Source organism: Heliangelus exortis, chromosome Z (genome assembly GCF_036169615.1).
Source record: "Heliangelus exortis chromosome Z, bHelExo1.hap1, whole genome shotgun sequence".
In the NCBI taxonomy this organism is placed as follows: domain Eukaryota; kingdom Metazoa; phylum Chordata; class Aves; order Apodiformes; family Trochilidae; genus Heliangelus; species Heliangelus exortis.
Genome location: NC_092454.1, coordinates 4598268 through 4617588, shown reverse-complemented (window position 1 = coordinate 4617588; position 19321 = coordinate 4598268). Strand labels below are relative to the sequence as shown.

The 19321-nt window shown below is 44.0% G+C and overlaps 1 protein-coding gene across 4 annotated transcripts in view; it reads left to right on the top strand.

Moving 5' to 3' along the window:
- The window catches only part of SETBP1 (SET binding protein 1), a 262561-nt gene that overhangs the window by 11504 nt on the left and 231736 nt on the right, over window positions 1-19321 (top strand). For all 4 annotated transcript variants that reach the window (XM_071730721.1, XM_071730720.1, XM_071730718.1 and 1 more), the window contains exon 2: window positions 5393-6053. In XM_071730721.1, the coding sequence (XP_071586822.1) occupies window positions 5562-6053 (492 nt within the window). In that variant the 5' untranslated portion in view covers window positions 5393-5561. The remainder of the gene's footprint in view (window positions 1-5392; window positions 6054-19321) is intronic.

Genomic DNA, 19321 nt, shown 5'->3' with positions numbered 1-19321 from the left:
TTCAAGTTGGCATGAAGATAGGATCAACCCTCATCTTGTGTTCCCTAGTCCATTTGACCAGATGCCTGTTCCTGGTCTGCATTAGGCTTGTGCTGCTGGTGGTCTGCCAGTGCATGGCCCGTGACCATAACCAATCTTGACCTTCCTACATTGGTGTTCATTTGTTGTTTTTTTTTTTTTTTTTTTGCAATGCAATAATGAAGAAATAACTTTGGGGCTTTTTTTTTTTTTTTTTTTTTTTTTTTTTTTTAATGTGGGCTAACTGAGTTCAGTGCAGCTTGATGCATGCCAGGCACATTGGGTTTTGTGTCCCATGATGGATTCTGTTTCACTGACACTCCTCATGAAGAGCAGGTTCCTGACCAGAACTTTTCCTCAGGTGTAATGTGGGTTGTTCATTGGCCTCTGCCCCAGAGGCAGCTGCTTTACAGTGGTGGCACATATAATTGAGGAAGCAACCCAGGAGTCTTTGGGGTTAAAGGTGATATCTCATCATTAAATTTTGCTATATAGCATTCGGTGCTTTGTGAATGGTTTCAAAAAATGCAAAGTGCATAAAGACTCTTCCAGGATTTGTGATATTTTGCAGAGATTAGAGATTTAACTGCAAGTCATGTGAGAAAATGAGTTCCATAGGCAACATGGTAGCGATGAGGTTCAAGATGTGAGCTCCACTTCATGCTCCCTTTGCCTCACAGAATCATGCCTCAGTTTCCCCTCACTTGAACTCACCAACAGAATTTTTTTCTTTTTCATCTTGAGGCGTTTTGATAAAATCTAAGCAGTTTCAGCAGCTACAGTCTTGTCTGGGATTAGTGTGTTACGGGATCTAGGAATCATCTCTTGATATTACTCTGAGCTCTCTCCTGTTGCTTCCAATGCTTGAGCAAATCAGAGCAGCAGCACAAACACTGGGCAGCTGAACCTGGCTCACTTGCATTTGTCTAATCACCATTGGCTTGTTACTAATGTGTTTGGTCCTCTGCACAGGGCAAAAGCTATTCCAAGTGTTATACCCACTTTCGCTTCACACAGAATCCCAAAAAGGTGGATTTTCACCACGTGCTGCTATCTCACCTCTCTTTCAGTCCTTAGAAAATTTTCAGTTTAATCATTCTGTAGCCCTGGCACCTGAATTCTTGCAAACATGAGCTGTTCCTGGAGGCAAGAGAAGAGAGCGTATCCAGAACCCTCAAATGGAGGCATCTAGTATGATCCAGAGGGAAGTCTTGTTCTTCAGACCTTTGCCTCCAGTAGCATATCTGAGGTGCTCAGATGAGCTGATTCGAAATATATGAGCAGCCCTAGCAAGCATGAGCTTTTGATTATTTCTCAGTACTTATCAGAGGAGGTGTGAATATCTCACTAATTAAGGGCTAATGCCAACTTCTGTGAATTTTTTTGTCATTCACCCATGAATTATCTTCCTCAAACTTAACTTGACTGCAGGAAGCCTGCTAGCAGTAACACTTTCCACCAGGAGCTTAATTTGGATGGTAAAATGCCTCTGTAGTTGCTTATTGAGAGGGATTTGATGCTGTCGAGCCTGGGAGGCCTGGAGAGCACTTTGGGTGAGCATTCAGAAGTCTTGACAGCCCCCCATCTCCCAGGTGTTTCAGGTAAGAGTCAGGGGTCTCCTAGACAATCTGCTTCCTCCCTAGATTTCCAGCTCTGCCAGCTAAGGAAGAAGAGCTTCTGGAGGGAAAGTGTTCATTGCCATCCCTTCGTAGCTTCTGCTCACAGGCAGTCTGGAGAGAGGAGATGGGGAGGTTTCTGGAAGAGGTTACACATTCAGAAGCCTGAAGTGAGTTTTCCTAATTAGTCAAAGTGTAGGTAGCCTGCCCAAACAAGAAAGACAAGTATAATGTCCCTGCACCCAAGTCATTTAACTATTAACCCTGAAGGAGAGTAAGGAGATAGCTAAAACAATGACCCAGTTAATTTTGCATGTAGTTTGAGCACAGGGTTATTTGTTGCTACCTGCGGGTCTGGTGATATCATCTGCAGGCTCCCAGCAGAACAGGAGGCCAATATTTTTAAGTGGGATTTTAAGGTGGATTTGGCATGAACTCACCTGATACTGGTGTAATGTAATGACTTTTACTTGTCTGTTGCTTGTTTCTACTGACCTGGAGGCACAGAGCCAAGCAGGAATAAGTGCTTAGCCACTGTGGCCCGGAGCTTGGTCCCAAGACTCACAACCAGACTTTAGAGCAGAAACCTAGGTTTTTATTCACTCTGCATAAAGTATTACCCAATGACTCAAAACCTGAAAGATTCTTCCCAGCTTGGAGCCATGAGTTTTATTTCAGCTCCCATTCCACGTCAGGGTCTCAAGCAGGTTGATTTGTTTTGCTGGTGGCTGTGGTCCCTTTCCTGCATCCATGGTGGCTGCTGACCTGCTTGCTGAGCTAGATGCTGTCTGCCAGAAGCCTTTTTTTCTTTTTTTTTTTTTTTTTTTTTTTTTTTTCTTTACCAGCAGTGAGAGAGGTTAAAAGCCTGTGGGCGGAGGCCAGCACAGAGTGCCCATTGTACATGTGTGCATACCACAGCAGTAACTCCCTGGAATGCTGCACCTCCAAGGTTTTACCAGGAGTGTATATGCATTGTGGCCCTCTCCAAGGAGATTAACAATCTGAAATGGCAGATAAATAGGATGGCTTTTTTTTTTTCTTTTCTTTTTTTTTGGATTGGTTGGAAGAGGAAAACAACCCTGATTCCCACTACCTCCATAGACCTCCGTAGGCACAAATTGAGAGGTGAGGTGCAAGGTTGGTCAATTAGGTGGAGCAGCTTCTTGCAGCTGGGTGGATTTAATGTACTAATTGCGTTAGTAATTAGCGACTACCACATGGTAAACACTCGGGTTCAAAACTATGTACAGGAATTAACTAACCCACCCTACAATGAGCTTGTATGAGGTAAGCATTAGCCTTGTTTCACAAGTGGTGAAATGGAGAGACTTGCTGACCACCGAGTCAAGGCAAGAGACCTTGGGCCTGTTAGTTCCTCAAGATCACCTTGAACGAGACCAGTAGCTATACTTCTGGGAAATGAGCATCCTTCCTATTGCCAGAAGATATGCAACTTAGGAAGTTAAGCATAAGTGTTTTCGTGGTGTACTTCTATCTATTATGAACTACAGAAATCATCACTAAGGCCAGAACACAGTTCAGCCTCCATGATTGCTCCTTCTTTTCTTCTTAATTTTTTTTTTTCCTTCTGCTTGGACTGTCAGCTTGTGCTATTTATGGGAAATTTATTTGAATTTTTGTCTGCTGGGACCTGCATGGAGGTCAGTCAGTGATTTCATGGAGTTCTAAGATGCTTAGGACTTTCCATTAGCAGCCATATGTGCCAGGGTCAGACAAGTGACCCATGGCCATACTCCAGTGGAAGTATGGATATGTAATTAATAAAAGGTTTTCCTTATTGCTTCTTTCTGAATTCTAAGCTTGTGCAAGCTTTTTATAGAAAGCAGAAAGAAGCCACTCGATTTTTCTTGGTCCTTTTAAGTACAGTAGTCTACCCTGATAATGCTGTTACGATCTGATGGTAGGTTACAAGATAATTTTTGTTTCTACTTTATGGTTTATTGCTACTAAGAATGACCTGGAAATCCCTGGCTGTGCTCATATGTTGCTTGTAGTTATTGAAGAGTAGGGTTTGGCAGTGTAACAGAGCTAATCTGACAGGGATTGCTGAACGAGTAGGTCTACACCCTCAGCACCTACTCCTGGCAGTTCCTCCTTGTTTCCTTCCCTGTGTGCCAGAAGCAGTTCTCCTCTGACCCACCAGGGAGCTTTTTTTTGCTACCAAAGTGGCAGAAAATACCTTAGTTTCAGTCTGACACATTCCTCTGCTTGCTTTGTAGCCTAAGCTGCCTTTCTGTGATAGGTGGGATGCCTTTACAAAGGATTTTAGGGAGGGTGTGTGAAAGCCATCTCAATGCCTTTATAAACAACATACATGTATTAGTAATAATTACATTATGATGCCAAATGCTTGGTATTTGACTTAGCCTTTCTGTATCACTGGGTGATACATATTATGCCACAGCTGAGCTTTTACAGTTTCTCCCATTAACTTTGTACAAGATTTACAAAGTACCAAATATGAGTGCTTCCATCTCAAAGGGTTCAGTCTGCAATGTTTTGAAGAAAGCCCACATGTAAGAGTTTGAGAGGACAGCCTTTGCTTCACTTGGCCTGAGTCTCTGTCACAGAGTGGACGCAGGACCCAAGGGCATGAGGAACTGTGGAAAACATTGAGTTTAGGTTTTATCTCTTGTCATCAATACTCAGGTCCCTGTTACGTTCTGCAAGAGATCCAGGTGGATCTGCAAGAGATCCATGCTGCACTTCCAGCATCCCAGGGAGCATCTTGGGCTGCAGGCAGTGTGTGCCTGGCTCAGTGTGTGGTGAATTATTCATACAAACCAGAGTTTTCCCCAGAAGAGCTGGCAGAGGAAGGCATCTCTCTCTCTTGCCTGGGAAGTGAGGAATAGGACTTCAAAAATCTTCTGCTTGGTTCATAGAGCAACACCATTTTTTTTGTGCTCTGATCACTGGGCTATTGTGTAACCTGAGTCAAGCATCTGTATCTGTTTCATAGAATGGCCTGGGTTGGAAGGGACCTTAGAGATCATCTGCTCCAACCTCCCTGCCATGGGACACCTCTCATCCAGACAAGGATGCTCAAAGCCTCATCCAACCTGGCCTTGAACACCTTCAGGGAGGGGGCATCTGTGACGTCTCTGGGCAATCTGTTCCAGAATCTCACAACCCTCACACTGAAGAACTTTTTCCTAATATCCAGTCTAAATCTGTTCTCCTTCAGTTTAAAACCATTTCCTCTTTTCCTGTCTCTGGACACTCTTATGAAAAAAGTCCCTCTCCAGCCTTCCTATAGATTTCCTTCAGGTATTGTAAGGCAGATATCAGGTCCTCCCAGAGTCTTCTCTTCTTCAGACTGCACAATCCCAGCTCCCAAATTTTTATCTCCCAAAAAAACCCCTGTGACAATGACCACTGTGAAAGAATGAGGAGGTTCATGGATGTGGAAAGCTGGCTGGCCTCTCATTTATTTCCAAAGTCCAGAGTAGATGGTGTTTGCATTTATACACCATTTTTGTTTTTCCATATATATCAATTTTCATAAATTTAGCAACACACATGGCTAGTGTTCCTTGCTTTGCAATACCAGATGCAGTCCTCAGAAATGCCTGCCAGCCTAGATTCCCATTTTGCTTCAAGGAAGGCCCTTGAGATGCAGGGGAAGCCCAAGGGTGCCCTGTTTCAGTCATTTCTGCACTTGCGTTAAGATAATTTGTGTGCATGGTAACTCACATTTTTGGTTTTTTTTTTCTCTTTTGTCTCCTTTCTCTTAACAGTGGCAGATTTGGTCTCTTCTGAGCTCCTGCCAGCCTCTGGGCAATCGTGACATTGAATTCAGCGGACAGTGACCATTCGCTCCCCAGGATCCTCCCTACCATTGCTCTCCGCATCCCTTCCCGTGCTCCCCTTCCTTCTGATCAAATTTCAGGGCACAGCGACATTGCTATGGAGCCCAGGGAGGCTTTAGGCAGCTCCCGGCAAAGGGGGGGTGAGGCAGACTTTCTTCCAGCCTCCATCCCCTCCGTGAAGCCTCCACCTGTCTCCGGATGCTCAGGAGAGACGATGCTGCCTGTGGCAGGCTCGGGGAAAGGGATCCCAGTGAGTGGTGAGAGGCTGGAGCCTGAGGAAGAGGATGAGCTGGGTTCTGGCAGAGATGTGGATTCCACTTCTAATGCAGACAGTGAGAAATGGGTGGCAGGAGATGGCTTAGAGGAACAGGAATTTTCCATCAAGGAGGCTAACTTCACGGAGGGGAGTTTAAAACTAAAGATACAGACTACCAAGAGAGCAAAGAAGCCCCCAAAGAACTTGGAGAACTATATTTGCCCCCCCGAGATCAAAATCACCATCAAGCAATCTGGGGAGCAGAAAATTTCCAGAGCTGGGAAAAATAGCAAAGCAACTAAAGAAGAAGACAGGTCACACTCCAAAAAGAAGGTAAGTGCTATTCATTTCTGCATTTCCCAGTTCTCCTGAAAGCAGAGGGTAAGATTAAACCTGCTCAAACAGTTTGTGTCCGAGCTGTAACCTTGGCAAAGTTTGCAAAACCCAGCTTGGCAGTGGAGGAGGTAATACAGAGTGAGCATCACCCTGCACTGCTCTGTACACTGCAGGGATGACCTCAAACTGTGCTTTAGAGAAACCAGTTTTGAAAGGATCAAAAAAGTTCACCTGGACCTCTCCTATTTTGGTGCGTAATTGAGATTTCAGGTGACTTGTTACCTGAGTGATAAATGAAGGAGCCCACTTCTAAACTGCTTTTTGTCTGAGCTCTAGTGCTCGAGCTTTTTGGCAGTTAAAGCCTTCAGCTACATTTCTAAAAACACAGGTATGTGCATGGTGAACAATTGAATCCATTCCTGTGTACTGGGCAAAGGGCTCCATTATTCTTGATTACAGCATTGTGCTAGCAACACTGTAGTTACGCTTCGGAAAATACTTCCATTATGAGTCTCATTTTCTTCCAAATGTATATCATTTTCCTGAAGTATCCTTCTTGAGAGAAATTTCTGGTAATTTCAGTTTGGGTAACATGTGATCCTTTTATTTTTTTTTTTTTTTTTTTTTCCCATATAGTCAAGGGGAGGTGAAGGGAGGGGAAAATAAAGAAAATCCTTTCTTTTTATGAGCTATTTTCAAGAGCACCCTTTTGTTTTGCTGTTGGCTTGACTTCTCAATAACGTGCCCTACACTTAGTCTTTAAAATAAATTTAATTCAAGCATCTTAAGGAACACTGGGGGACTTTTGGGTGTCATTTTGGGTGTAGTGTTTTCTGTCTAGACCTTAGACAAAGGGGCTTTGGTCTGGTTGAAGCTTTGACACAGTACAAATATCTCACCTCTGCCTCCTTAGCATTCCAGCATTGTTATGAGTTCAGACAGGAACCCATATTTGATGAAAGACTCATGATGATCTCTCAGAGCTGGAAAAAATTCATCTAGGGTGAATTCATTCTATTGATCAGAGCTCAGGAGGATGACTCGGCTTTCCTGCTCATGCAGTTTGGATCCCTTGCTGTGCAGCAGGTCCCCACTTTTCCCAAAACTTACACACTTGATGGATGCACAAAGTGCTACTTTAAACCTTGAGGAGGCTAATTGCCACTTGCTCTCCTTGGAGACACTCTTCCTCACAGACTAACTTAGACTGAAATTCTGATAACTCTTAATTCACTTTTTGAAGCATCAATATTTCCCATTGACTCAAGGCAGAACCTTGGGAGATTAACATTGCTCACTCTGAGAGTACTTCTTTTAGAAGCTGAACTTGAAAAAGAAAACCCAAATCAAGGGGATTTTATTCTTGGAATCCTGCTAAATGGCATACTCTACGTGCCTGAGGAAAAAAAACCTTTTTTTAGCACACTAGAGGTTTGATCCTATAATACACTGAGAAGAGATTTTCCCATCTATTGAGATGGATGCGCTGTCTCCTAGAATGGAGCAGTGTCTTATTTCTACTTCTCTTTCCTCCCTAAATACTTGCAGAGGTCTCAGGGGAACGAGTGGTTTTGTGAGACCATGTCTGGTGACAGGAAAGATATCACAAGAAATCACTTCGTGTTGGTGCAGGGAGATAAAAAAGACTTGCAGACTGCTACCTGTGCCACTGCACATGGGCTGTGGAGAATATGACTGCTTGTAAACTGTGCCTTTTATCTCCATTATCACCCAGTCAGATAGGTGTGGAAGGTAGGTATGTTCATTCCTCCATGTGGCCATCCAGAGAGGTTAAATAAGTAAAGCTAATTAAGTATAAGGAAATTATGGGAAAAAGAAAAAAAACAAAACAAACAAAAAAAAACCCTAAACCACCACCAACAATAGCACTGTGTAATGTTACGCTCAGGGTAATACTTTAATTGCAGAAAGATAAGGAGTTTGAAAGAAGTGGATCATGGCTCAAAGGTGGCTGCATCCAGCTTGCACTTGCTCTGTGAGGTCTAAGCTGGCTGGTGCTGTGCTCACACCCTGTGTTCAGGCTGGAAGCGCTTTGGGACAGCACTGGCCTAATCTGGCCATTAAAACAAAACAAAACAAGACACAAAAAAGCCCCAGCAGGTGGATGCTCTGAGCAGATGGGGAGAGGGCTGCCGCGCCGGCGCATCCATTAGCATAACACCCAACGGCTGCCACACGGCAGCTGCTGAGCTGGGGTCATGGCAGAGAGGTCCCCAGTGGGGATCTGGAAGACCCCAGTGCTGTGATCTCAAAGGGGTTGATGCCTCGAGTCCTGCTGCTTGCATCACCACAATGCTAAATAACCTGCATCCCCACAGCCAAAAGGGTTTTGCACATGAGTGCCCTGTAGCTCATGGGTGGCAGGATCAGGCCGTGGCTTTGGACATCTTGTACCAAGGGGTGATGGAAGGCACTACAGGAGAAGGAGGCTGGAAATCACTGGGAGAAGGGTTCCAGTACTGGCAGCATGATTGCTCTCACAGCTGATGCTAGTGTCTCATGCCAGTTATGGAGATATTTTGGGGAAGATAGGAGGAAGTAGCAAGTTGAAACTGGAATGGAGCTGCAGTTGCCTGTGGGTTTTCCAGGGAGAGAGATTCACACAGGTACCTTCTGCATGTATTTGCAGAACCTGTGCAAGTTGTGGTAGCAGTTTAGAAAAAAAAACAACTTAAAATAAAAAGATGTGATTTTCACATTTAAAGGATTCTGGTGGTTTTAATATTTCAAATTTAGGCTGTTTGTTTGCCTGTTGCAAACAATCAGTACAAGATCCAGAAAAAAAACCAGCTACCAGCAGCAGCAGCAGCAAGGAACAACACATTTAAACCAGCAGGGCAAATCTTCAGCTGGCACCACTCCACCATCCTTTGTGGGTTTACACCAGGAGAGTTTTACCCTACATATACATTTCCCTTGTGCATAGGAGCAGCATCATTATTTGAGTTTATCACTTTGTTTATTGATGCAGTGAGTGTATGTGGGCTACAAAGACTGGTATATAAGGATGGAGAGCTGAGCATAACCTGATCGTCAAGTTCCATGCTGGTGTCTCCAGTGGGTGGGATTGATTGTCCTGCACCTCATGGAGGAGCATCTGAATTTGTCTTTCCCCATGAGGAGGAGAAAACTCTATTAGGACTTGAAAAATCACTTAAGTTTGTTGCATAATAATTTCAGCCACATCTCCAGTGGTCCCCAGTGCTTTGAAATACCACTTCAGCATTCTTGCTGGAGTTTCAATGCACACAGCACAGAGGGCAAGTAATGAAAACATGGAAGCAATTTAAGTAACAGCATGTGGGTACACAAAGGACTGGTAATGCCAGCAATGTAAAAAGAGGCTGTGAACTGGGGATATAGCATTTATTCAGTGGCCACTTAGGGAGGAAGAAGCTTTCCTAAGCTTTCCACTGCTCTGCTAATTAGGCTATAGGGGCTGGGGCCTGATTTCTAAAGCTGTGGTCCAGGGAGCAGCAGTGATTAGAAGGGGGCTCTGTGGAGAGCTATGCTGTTCATGTGCTGAGGCCTGGGTTTTTTTGCTTTTGATTCCCGCTGGTACGCTATATTAAAAGACGTAAACATACATTAAATGCTTTCCTCATGTTGCTTTTCCATGTGAGCAATTGCCTTGGAGATATTATGTGATCATGAATGGGAGGGAAAGGAATCCAGGAGAGGATCTCGCTGGGGTGCGGTTGCTGATGCCCAGGAGCTGGGAGGGAGGCAGCAGGTGAGAGAAGATCAACCTTGGGAACCTCTGCTCTGATGTCCTGAATGCTTGGCTGCAACCTGAAAAATTTGGGGGTTTCTTTAAAGTCTTGACCATGCCAAATTTCACGTCAGCTTCCTCTTCTTGAAAAAGAGCTTCCTGACCCCTTTCCTGGTATGCGTGGAAGCTGAATCGTAGCTTGTGTTGTTGGAAATTTGGCAATTGGAAAGCACACATATGTGCTGTTACCATTTGCTCTTATTCCAACCCTTAGGTGCCTGGGGATGGAGTGGGCTGAACCCTTGCCACTTTTAAACCTGCAAATGGCTGCATTTCCTTTAGTCTTGTTGGAGAGGGAGGGAAGAAGAAAGACAGGAGCCTAAAGGATGTCCTGCTGGCATGCTGGCAAGCCCCAAAGCGCTGCTCTCCCACCTGTAGTAGGGCTGCTCAATTCCACCATCCTCAGCATCACTAAATGTGCTTTTTATTTTGGATAAGGAAGCATGCTGTCAGTCTGGAAGGGCACTGGAAGTGTGGCACCAAATTCAACGGAAGCAGCCCATCTGCATTGCCTGCCTGTCATGTAGCATTTAACAAGCCTCAGATGAGAAGTATTTCCCTGGGTTTCACTCTGTTTCCTTTTCTTCCCACCCTCCCTGCATTGCGTTTACTGCTCTGTTTTCTTGTGTCCCTAAACATTTTCTTTTTCACCCCCTTCTTTCTTCAAGTATATCCTGACAAATTTTCTTTGGAGATCCCATCATATGCATAATGTTCTGCTTCAGGGGAAGTAAACTCTTTTTTTTTTTTTTTTTTTTTTTTTTTTGTTTTTTTTTTGTTTGTTTGTTTGTTTGTTTTTTGGTTTTTTTTTTGTTTTTTTTTGTTTTTTTTTGTTTTTAAATTATTACTGCACTGAGTTTTTTGAGAAATTGAGGTGAGTGAATGTATTTTATAACTGAGAGGTAAGTGGCAGAAAGTCAGTTGGAAGTAACAGTTCCTTGTGTGCTGTGAGAAGAAATTCTATCCTTATATTTTCTTACATAATTTTTTTCCCTTTGAGTTCCCGTAAGTATTTGCTGTTTCTCACCAGGAAGTGGTTCTAGTACTTTTCCCCTTGAAATTAATTTAATTATCTTCATTTCTCTGCCCCACATAGCTTTCTCCTATAAGTTGCTTTTCCTGGAGGACACTCATGCAAGGCTTTTGCTTTTGTACCCCTCCTTCTTCCAGAGGATGAAAGCTCCTCCACACTCCTCCTTTGACTTTCTTTGCATCACTGACTGCACATTGCACTTTCCCTCCAGGTTCTCATGTACATCTGCAGTTATTGTCAGGTTACCCCTGTTCCAGAATCCTTTCCCCTGTGATTTCTGTGCATGATCATCCAGTTGCTCATAGTGCATGCTCATTCCACTTCACTAAGGGCATCGTGTGTGAGGTGTCCTCTGAGTCAGCTCTTCCTGCTGCCATCACAAATGTGGCTTGGGGAGCTCTTGTCAGTGTTTGCTCCCTGTGGCTTAGCAAGGAGAAGGTGCTTCCACATCTGTGGTTGTACCTGTTTGAAGTGTCAGGCTTTGACCTACAGCTGCTTCTTGGATGGAGCTGTCATAGCCCCTTCAGCCTGGATCTGTTTCTGGGCTGGTTTGTTCCTCCTTGTTGTTTCTTAGTGGGTTCCCAGGTTAAAGAATAATGGTAGAGCCCCAGAATTCCAACACACAGGGGAAATTATCATCTAGTTGTATTTAAGGTGAGACTGACTTTTGAGAAGCTGAGAGACTGATTCAGAGCTGCTCTGACAGACATGAAGCTCCTGATGTTTTTACCATCTTTCTACACAAAGCACTGTTGCAAAGTCACACAAATTCAGCTTTTTGATACTCATCCCAGGTTTCTTTTTGGGTAGCTTTTTTTTTCTACTACGTTGCAGAAGACACAAAAACAGCTGTGGCTTTGTGCCCTTTCACAGCAGCGACCTTGGTTTCCAAACCAAAGAGAGAGCAGGAATGACTTTCTTCAAAAAAACTTGGGTAAAAATAAGTTTTGCTGTGAGCTGAGAAACACTGAAGCCCAGTTTCACCTTGGTCCTTGAAGTCACCTGAGGTGTCCAAACTGGGAGCTGAGTCCTCCTGGGTCTCCATGTAGCCACCTGGTGGAGGCTGCTCCGTCCTGAAGGTGGTTCAGTCTTCTCTGTGAAGAGCAGAAGGCTGGATTGTGGCTTTTACCCTTCCTTCTCCGTCTCCTCTCCCCCTTACATCATGTCATTGTTACCTGGTGACAGAAGTAAGGCAGAGTTTCTTTTCCAGCCCAGTGGAACCAGCCTGAACCAGCTGATTCCCATCCTACACTGTCTGTCTGCTCCCAAAAAACTGTGACCTTTTTCTTTTTTTTTCCTCAGATAGTCAAGTATTTCTGAAAAAAATCAAATGTCTGGCAGTGAAGGGATGGGCTGAGGAAATCTAAGCAGGCTTTTACTGCTTTGTGAGGAGTGCCAGATGAGGAAGACACACTGTATTTGATTAGCTGCCACATGACCAGGGCTTGTGGAGGCCATCCGTGTTGAGGACAGGTTTTGTTTTGCAGCAGTCACTCCCACGACCGAGTTTCGATGTCCCTCTGTGACATTTCCTTGTTTGCTTCTGCTGTGCCTCTCTTTCCAAATGGTGACAAAATGTCCTCAGTGAACTTTCTGGAGCTGAGGAGATAACTGCAGGCAAGCAACTGGGGAAGCAGCAGTGCCCAGTCATGAGAAGCTGATAGTTCAGGTGGAGGTCCTTCCTGCAAGTCCCCAGCACCGAACTGTGGGAAGGGATACACTGTGCTCCGAGCAGCCACTTTCATGCTTGGCCAAGTCAGTGCATGCTGGTTGTGTTTCGAAAGCACTGTGCCCTCCAGGCTAACAGAGAAGTGCTGGAGACATGGTGTGCTGGCATGTCCACCCTGAGCTGCAAGCCTCAGTACTCACTGAGTTTTCATTTGCTGAGGTTTTGGGATGCACAGGGGTGTCAGACCTTCATGCACAAACTCACGTTCCTCCCAACACCAATTTTTGCATGCAGCACTCTCTTTCTTCTCCTTCCAGGTGTGCCTGACCACAGATATCTTCTGATTTACCTCCAGCTTTTTCATCTTCAGCCCCTTTTTCACACAGACACACACACAGCTAGGCCCCTCAGGTCAGGTCTAATTGTTCACATGCTTTATTCCCAGGTGGGCTTCTCATATAGTCAGTGGGACTGCATGATGGACTCACCTTGAGTGTATTTTAATGGAAAGAGGGGGCTTCACCTGGTGCCTTTAGATTGCCTTTTTCTTTGTTTTTCTAAGAGCACTGAAACTTGTGAAATATGGTTTCTGGCCACTTTGCCCATACGTGCTTTCTCTGTTGTCTCATGATGAGTTAACTTGCTGGCCAAGCCTTCATTGGGAGCCCCTATAGGTCCCTTTCTTCTGGCCAGTGGACTATCTGAAGAAAACTTTTTTGGATTTTGTATCTCAAAGACTTCAGTTCTTATGTGAAATTTGATAAAAATTTGTCAAAATATTCCAAAAACTTTGAGGAGAGTATCAGGCAGGCAGGCAAGGAGTGTTTGTGTGCATTCATACAAGCAAGGTGGGATCATGTTAGCCTTGTTTCCTTAGGAAACCAGTCTAAAAATATCTGGAATAAACATGCATTGTTTTGTTTATTTTTTTAACACTGAAACTTTTTCAACTCTTGAACCTTAAAATTACTCCATTTGATGTGTGACCCTGGAGGACAAGTCCAGTTAGCTGTGTTTTTGTAAGGGTTATTTTTCATTTCTTGCCATGACCTCTAACGTGAATAAGAACAGTGGCTGTTGGATCCTTCATTTCAGGACATGAAATGCTGTTTTTACATCATCATTAAGTTTGGATTCCAAGCTGCAGGCAGTTGCTATCAGGAGAAGGATTCTCAAGCCATAGTGAATGCTTTGGTAGCAGGACACTGCTTCCAAGTGGGGTGGTCGGCCTGGGAAAGTATCTACTGATAACAAGCAAAAGACTCTTGTTATTTTTTTTGTTTGTTTGTTTTCTGGATCTGTGGCTAAAGAGTCAGCAGAAGGGCTAAGCTGTCTTGCTACAGAAACGAAACTGCATATTTGAGATATGGCTTGTTCTGTAGCCACTGTGGAAGACAGCATTGATGAAGATACAGACATGGTCATTCAAGATGGACAGTCAACTGACACGACAAAGTATGTCTCTAACAAGCTCATTTTAAGATGGTGCTTCATGTTCCTATTGTACACCAATGCCTACTGTTGGCAGATCCTATATGATGGGATCAGGGAGAACTTCTGCTCACACAGATTCACAGATTGTTTCAAGTTTGAAGGGACCTTAAAAGATCATTGAGTCCAACTCCTCCTGCAAGAAGTTCACAGGCTCTGTAGAAATAAAAGGAGGAGAAATGAAACCATCTTGTTGCTTAGTACCGTATGTGAAACATGGTAAGGAGATTAAGAGACTCACTCAAGGAACCTGTCAAAGACCAGGGCAACACTGAGGCATTTTTAATTAACCTGTCGTTGCTTAACCATGACACAACTGAGTCTCCCACGTGGTGGCTTGGTCTTCAAGTGCTGGGTGCACAGTCCTGGAAGCCAGTCCTCTTCTACTTGTCATAGAAACTGGTGAATTTGTTTCAAAACTATTAAATCTGCATTTTCATCAATAGTTTAAAAATAAAATTTATCTCCAAGAAGAGGTAGGGCTTGATGAAGAAATGAGGGGGTGGAGTTTTGGGGCCTGCATGTAATTAGTCCATCTAGAGGATCTTAAAGAGTCCCTTCTGGTCTATAAATCCTAAAATGTGGTAAGAGTCAAATGAGGAATATTTACTGGAGGACTCATTATCTTCTCATCAGTTTCTCATGGCTCTCTGTCTCACCTGGGTGGCAAGGTTTGCAGAGAGAGATGGTATCTTTTATTGACATCGGTGTTACAACAACTTAACACTATAAACCTGGGAGGTTCATTGAGGAATTTCAGCACTTTGCAGCGTCGTAGCTTCATGTGATCCTCTCTCCATCCGCACAGCTGAAAGATGAGAATCAGCCCAGAGGGGATTTGCGGGTAATTTCACCTTGCCCAATGCTCTCAGGAGGAATGTTGTGGCACAAGCAGAAGAACCAGAGGCCACGGCCCTTTTCTTTTTACTGGTGGCTCTCTCTGACCAGGAGAGGGCTGAGCGGTGGATACTTGCCAATCATGCAAGCACTGCCAATCATGCCCTTTCTTCACCATGGGAAAATGTCACTGGTTCCCCACCTGGTGCTTCTCTGAAAAGTAACTTCTGCAATGCACTTGGCAAGCGTTTCCTAAGAGGATACACAGGAAACAATTTCCTTATACCTTCAAGGTAGAGTGTGCATTGTAATTTCTAAATGGACTTTTTTTCCAGTAGTTTCCCGTGAGCCTCAGTATATGTTAAAATACTGTGCTGGCCTGGGTAGCTTCACCTAAATCTTACTTGCTGTATTCCTGGGTTGGTAATTTGATGAAAGCTCACCCATAAGATTAAGAAAAGTAGAGATACCTTGTCACTTTTCAGTCTATCTGTCCTGACTTAAGCCAAGTAAACAACAAGAGATTGTGGAGCACAGCAGCTGTGTGCTGGAGATATAAGATGACTCAGTCCATCTTGGCCACATAGTTTAATAGGCCTCTGTAGAATCCCTGGGTCAGAGGCCAGCCACCATGCCCATCTTTGTCACATCTCAGTGATGTGTATCCTGGCAGGTTTTTCTTTTTGTTCCCTCCCCAGCATGGAAAGAACCATCTGCCGATTTGGCTTTCAGAAGAATTTTGAAAAATACCAATTTCCCTTTGTTGCAAGAGAAGGAGGGGGGGGACATGGGACAGAAGGGAGAAGGAGAGCCTGACCTAAAACCAAGCCAGTATTTGCAGGGGTTTTAGAATAGCTTGTATTGTGTTTCCTACTCCCCAAGGAAGGGTTGTCCTCTTTCTTCTTTTCTCTTCAATTCGATTCCCTGCCACTCTGTAAGCAAGTCAGAAGCTGCAGCTGCTGCTGTCAGCTGGGAAGGGAGTCCCCTTGTTTAAAACCCATGTGTTAATCCCTGGTTAGAAAAAGTAAAAAATGCTTTATGCTCCCCTTACAGTCCCCTTTGCTCTTCTGCATCTTTGTTGCCTGCCCACAGTCTTGCCACTTGTGAAAACTGTGAAAACACAGAGATTGACCCCAAACAGCCTCTACAACCAAGCAGCGTAAGAAAAAGGTCAATAAATAAATACAGCCAAAGAATGGACTAAGTGACAAAATCTAGTTTTTGAGAATCTTGAAGGTGTAGGAAGGATGAAAAGTGTGTTGTGAGGTCTGGACAGAAATTACCAGGGGTTTTGGGAGTAAGGGGAGCTGTTCTTGTCATGGCTGCTGGACATGGATAGGTAGAAATGTTTGCTCATGGGGGCTGTGCTTTGTTCCCAGGGAAAAGCTAGAAGCCCATTGGGAAAGGAAATTTAACAGTGAGGTAAGGAGAAAGAAGTAATTGGGCTCTGACAGGTGGAGATGGCCATGCAGGCAGCTCTGAAAAAGGTCTGATGGGTAAACTGGAGGTGTGAGGGACTCAGCAAGTTTATCATCAAATGTGATGCCATTATGCTGAAGGGTGAATACAAACAGTGTGCTGAGGTTGAAGAAGGAGGGAAGATTTATTTGTTTTTTATTTTGACCATGGCTTTTTCTCAAAAATACCTTCCTATCTTACCTAGTGGAACAAGGAAGTGAATCATCACAGAGATAAGGAGAAAAGAGTTAGGTGATGGATGGTACAGACAGAAAATTGGAGGCAAGTGCCTTGTAACTATTGTGGCTGAGCACTTCCCGGAGAGTGTAGGTTTTCAGCACTTTCATAAGATTATCTCTAGTCTGCAAGCAAACAATTGAGAGAGACAGAGGTTTCTCACCCAGGACCACTGGAGGAGGCATGCCACATTCTCACATTCTTCTTGCTACAGCTTCAACAAGAATTTCTCCTCTGCCAGTCCTTGTGCCCACCCTTCTGGCTTGGTGCTTCCACCAGGCTTCCATGGCCACCCATCTCTCTCCATACATGGGATGCAGGAAACAACCAGGCTCCCTGTGGGTCTTCCTTGCCATCCTCTCCCAGGCTTAGATACAGGGGTAGACCAGCAGCACCCAGTCACTATGGCATCCCATGGCATCCCATGGCATGGGGTGGGCTGGCAGGTGGCCAAAACTTCTCTTGCCTCTGCTCCTTCCCAGCAGATTACCTCTACTCCTCATTTTGGGGGCAGGAAGGAGCTGGCAGCTGCTGTCTGTCCTCAACTCCTGCCTCAGTCCCTTCCCCATCATGGCCCCTCGTTAATAAAGAGGCGTAATTGGGAGCCCTCTCCCCGTCCTGTCTGGTGTGAGGCCATTTGTGTGCCGGAGGAGGAGGGGCAGATCCGGCACTCTGGGGGGGGGGGTTGGCAGCAGGGGAGAAAGGGAGGGAAAACTCTTTTGTTTGTTCAAGTAATTTAGGCCTCAGATGTTTGGAAAAAAAAAAAAAAAAGAAAAAAAATTTCCCCAAAACAACAAACAAACAAAAAGCAAGCAAACAGAAAGCAACAAAAAACCCCCACAGCAAAACCACCACCACCCCCCCAAAAAAAGCAAACAAATAAACAAAACCCAAACAAAATCCAACAGAAAAACTGAAAGAAAAATGCCTCTTGATGAGCACTGGTAAAGGTGTGCTCCAAGCACATAAAAATACCATGATAGCAGAGGAAACAGAGCACAGTGAAGAAATTTGCATTTAACAGTTTTGTCTCTCAAGTTTTTCAGGAGAGATGTGAATCACTGAAAGAAACCCTCAATAATAAAAAAAAAACAAAACCCCAACAAACCACAGTAAAATCGGTTTCAGACCTTCACACACTAATCTCCACATCCCAGCATGGGTTTCAGTTTTGAAGGACTGAAAGCAGAGCACAGGGTGAGGGCTGCATCGATTGCTGAGTGTTTGATTTGTGTTTGCTACACTTAGCTGGACTGAGGTGAAGCGTAGGAGAGTTCCTGTTTTATCCAGCTGGTGAATTTTGCTTGTGCCTTATGTGGGCACATTGCGTTTGGAGTTGAGGCTTTCTATTTCTACTTCATGTGCACCAGCACATTGCCTTTGGCTCTCCTATGTATCCCTATTCCCCATCGTTCCCTTTAGACATCTGTCTTTTTTTTTTTTTTTTTCTTTAAATGGAAATGGAAATTCAAATAAAAGAGTAACAAAGATTTTCTTATTCCTTTAGGTTCGGTAAAACTCATTTTTAAACCCCACTGAGGGGCCTAAACTAAGTTGAAAGTGTCTGTTCTGTCATGGGTGGGCTTTGCTAGTGAAACCTTATTTAAACTGTGTGAAAGTTGCAGAAAAATGCACATGGGATAGGCAGACAGAATTTTTTTTTTTTTTTTTTTTTTTTTTTTTAAGGTAGAGAATAGGATAATGATGTGAAAGAATGAATTAGTTATGGCAAATCGTATTAGTGTCCATTGTAAGCAGAGAAGCAGAGACATATGGGAGCACTTGCAGATTATTCCTTGTTTATTCAGCTTCGTAACCGAAACAAATTTTTTTTGCATACTGTTACTTATTTGGCAACTGGAGGGGTGTGGAAGGTGTGTGTATATGTAGCAAAAAGGGGGGGGGTGAGGGGGAATGCAGTATTGGTATTCCATTAAAACCGATGCTTGGTGCTTTGTTTGTCAGGTTTTGGCAAGGCTTTTTACTTTGAAAGCCATTCAGAGAGGATCGGAGCAGATGGCAGGGAGATCCTGTTTGTGTTATTTTTGGACATTCCCATTGAAAGTCTCAGATTGTTGTCCTTTTTCTCCCCTTCCCCCACTTGTCTGTGTTTTTCTTTCTTCCTTCCTTTCGTTTTTCCTTTTTGAGAACTTTTTTTTTTTTTTTTTTTTTTTTTTTTTTTAGCCTATATTATTAATAATACAGCATCCCCTAAAAACTGGGTATGATTCTGATGAAGAAAGATGTGGATCCTTTATTTCTGTCTGCTTAGATTTGGAAAAAGTTGCAGGGGAAACTGTCTTCTCTGAAAGGAGCACAAGCAGTGTTAGGAGGGCAAGTTGGGTAGGGGTGGGAAGCCAGACTGCCAGTTTGGTGGGTTCAGCTCAATAGCAGCACCCCTGTAGATCAGCAGCCCAGGCAGCAAGTTTAGATTGAGGGTCTCCAATAAAACAACCTCAGTAACTTGTGTGACACAATCTCATGACCTCTATCTTTTTTAAGCCCTCATGGTGGAAAGGGCCAGCTGCAGATAGACTGGAAAACTGAACTATGCCCTGGCTCTTCATGGTGGTCTTCCCATGTCACTGGTGAGATTCATTGGTCTTAGGCTTCCTGGAAGGCTTTTGTTCTGCCATCATCTGAGTGCAGATTGTGCTGGGAAGAGAGAACTTCATTGCCTCGCATTCCTGGTATAAACAGTTTTCCCAAGCAGTAATTGAGCTTCATAATTCATAACAGCACTGGAA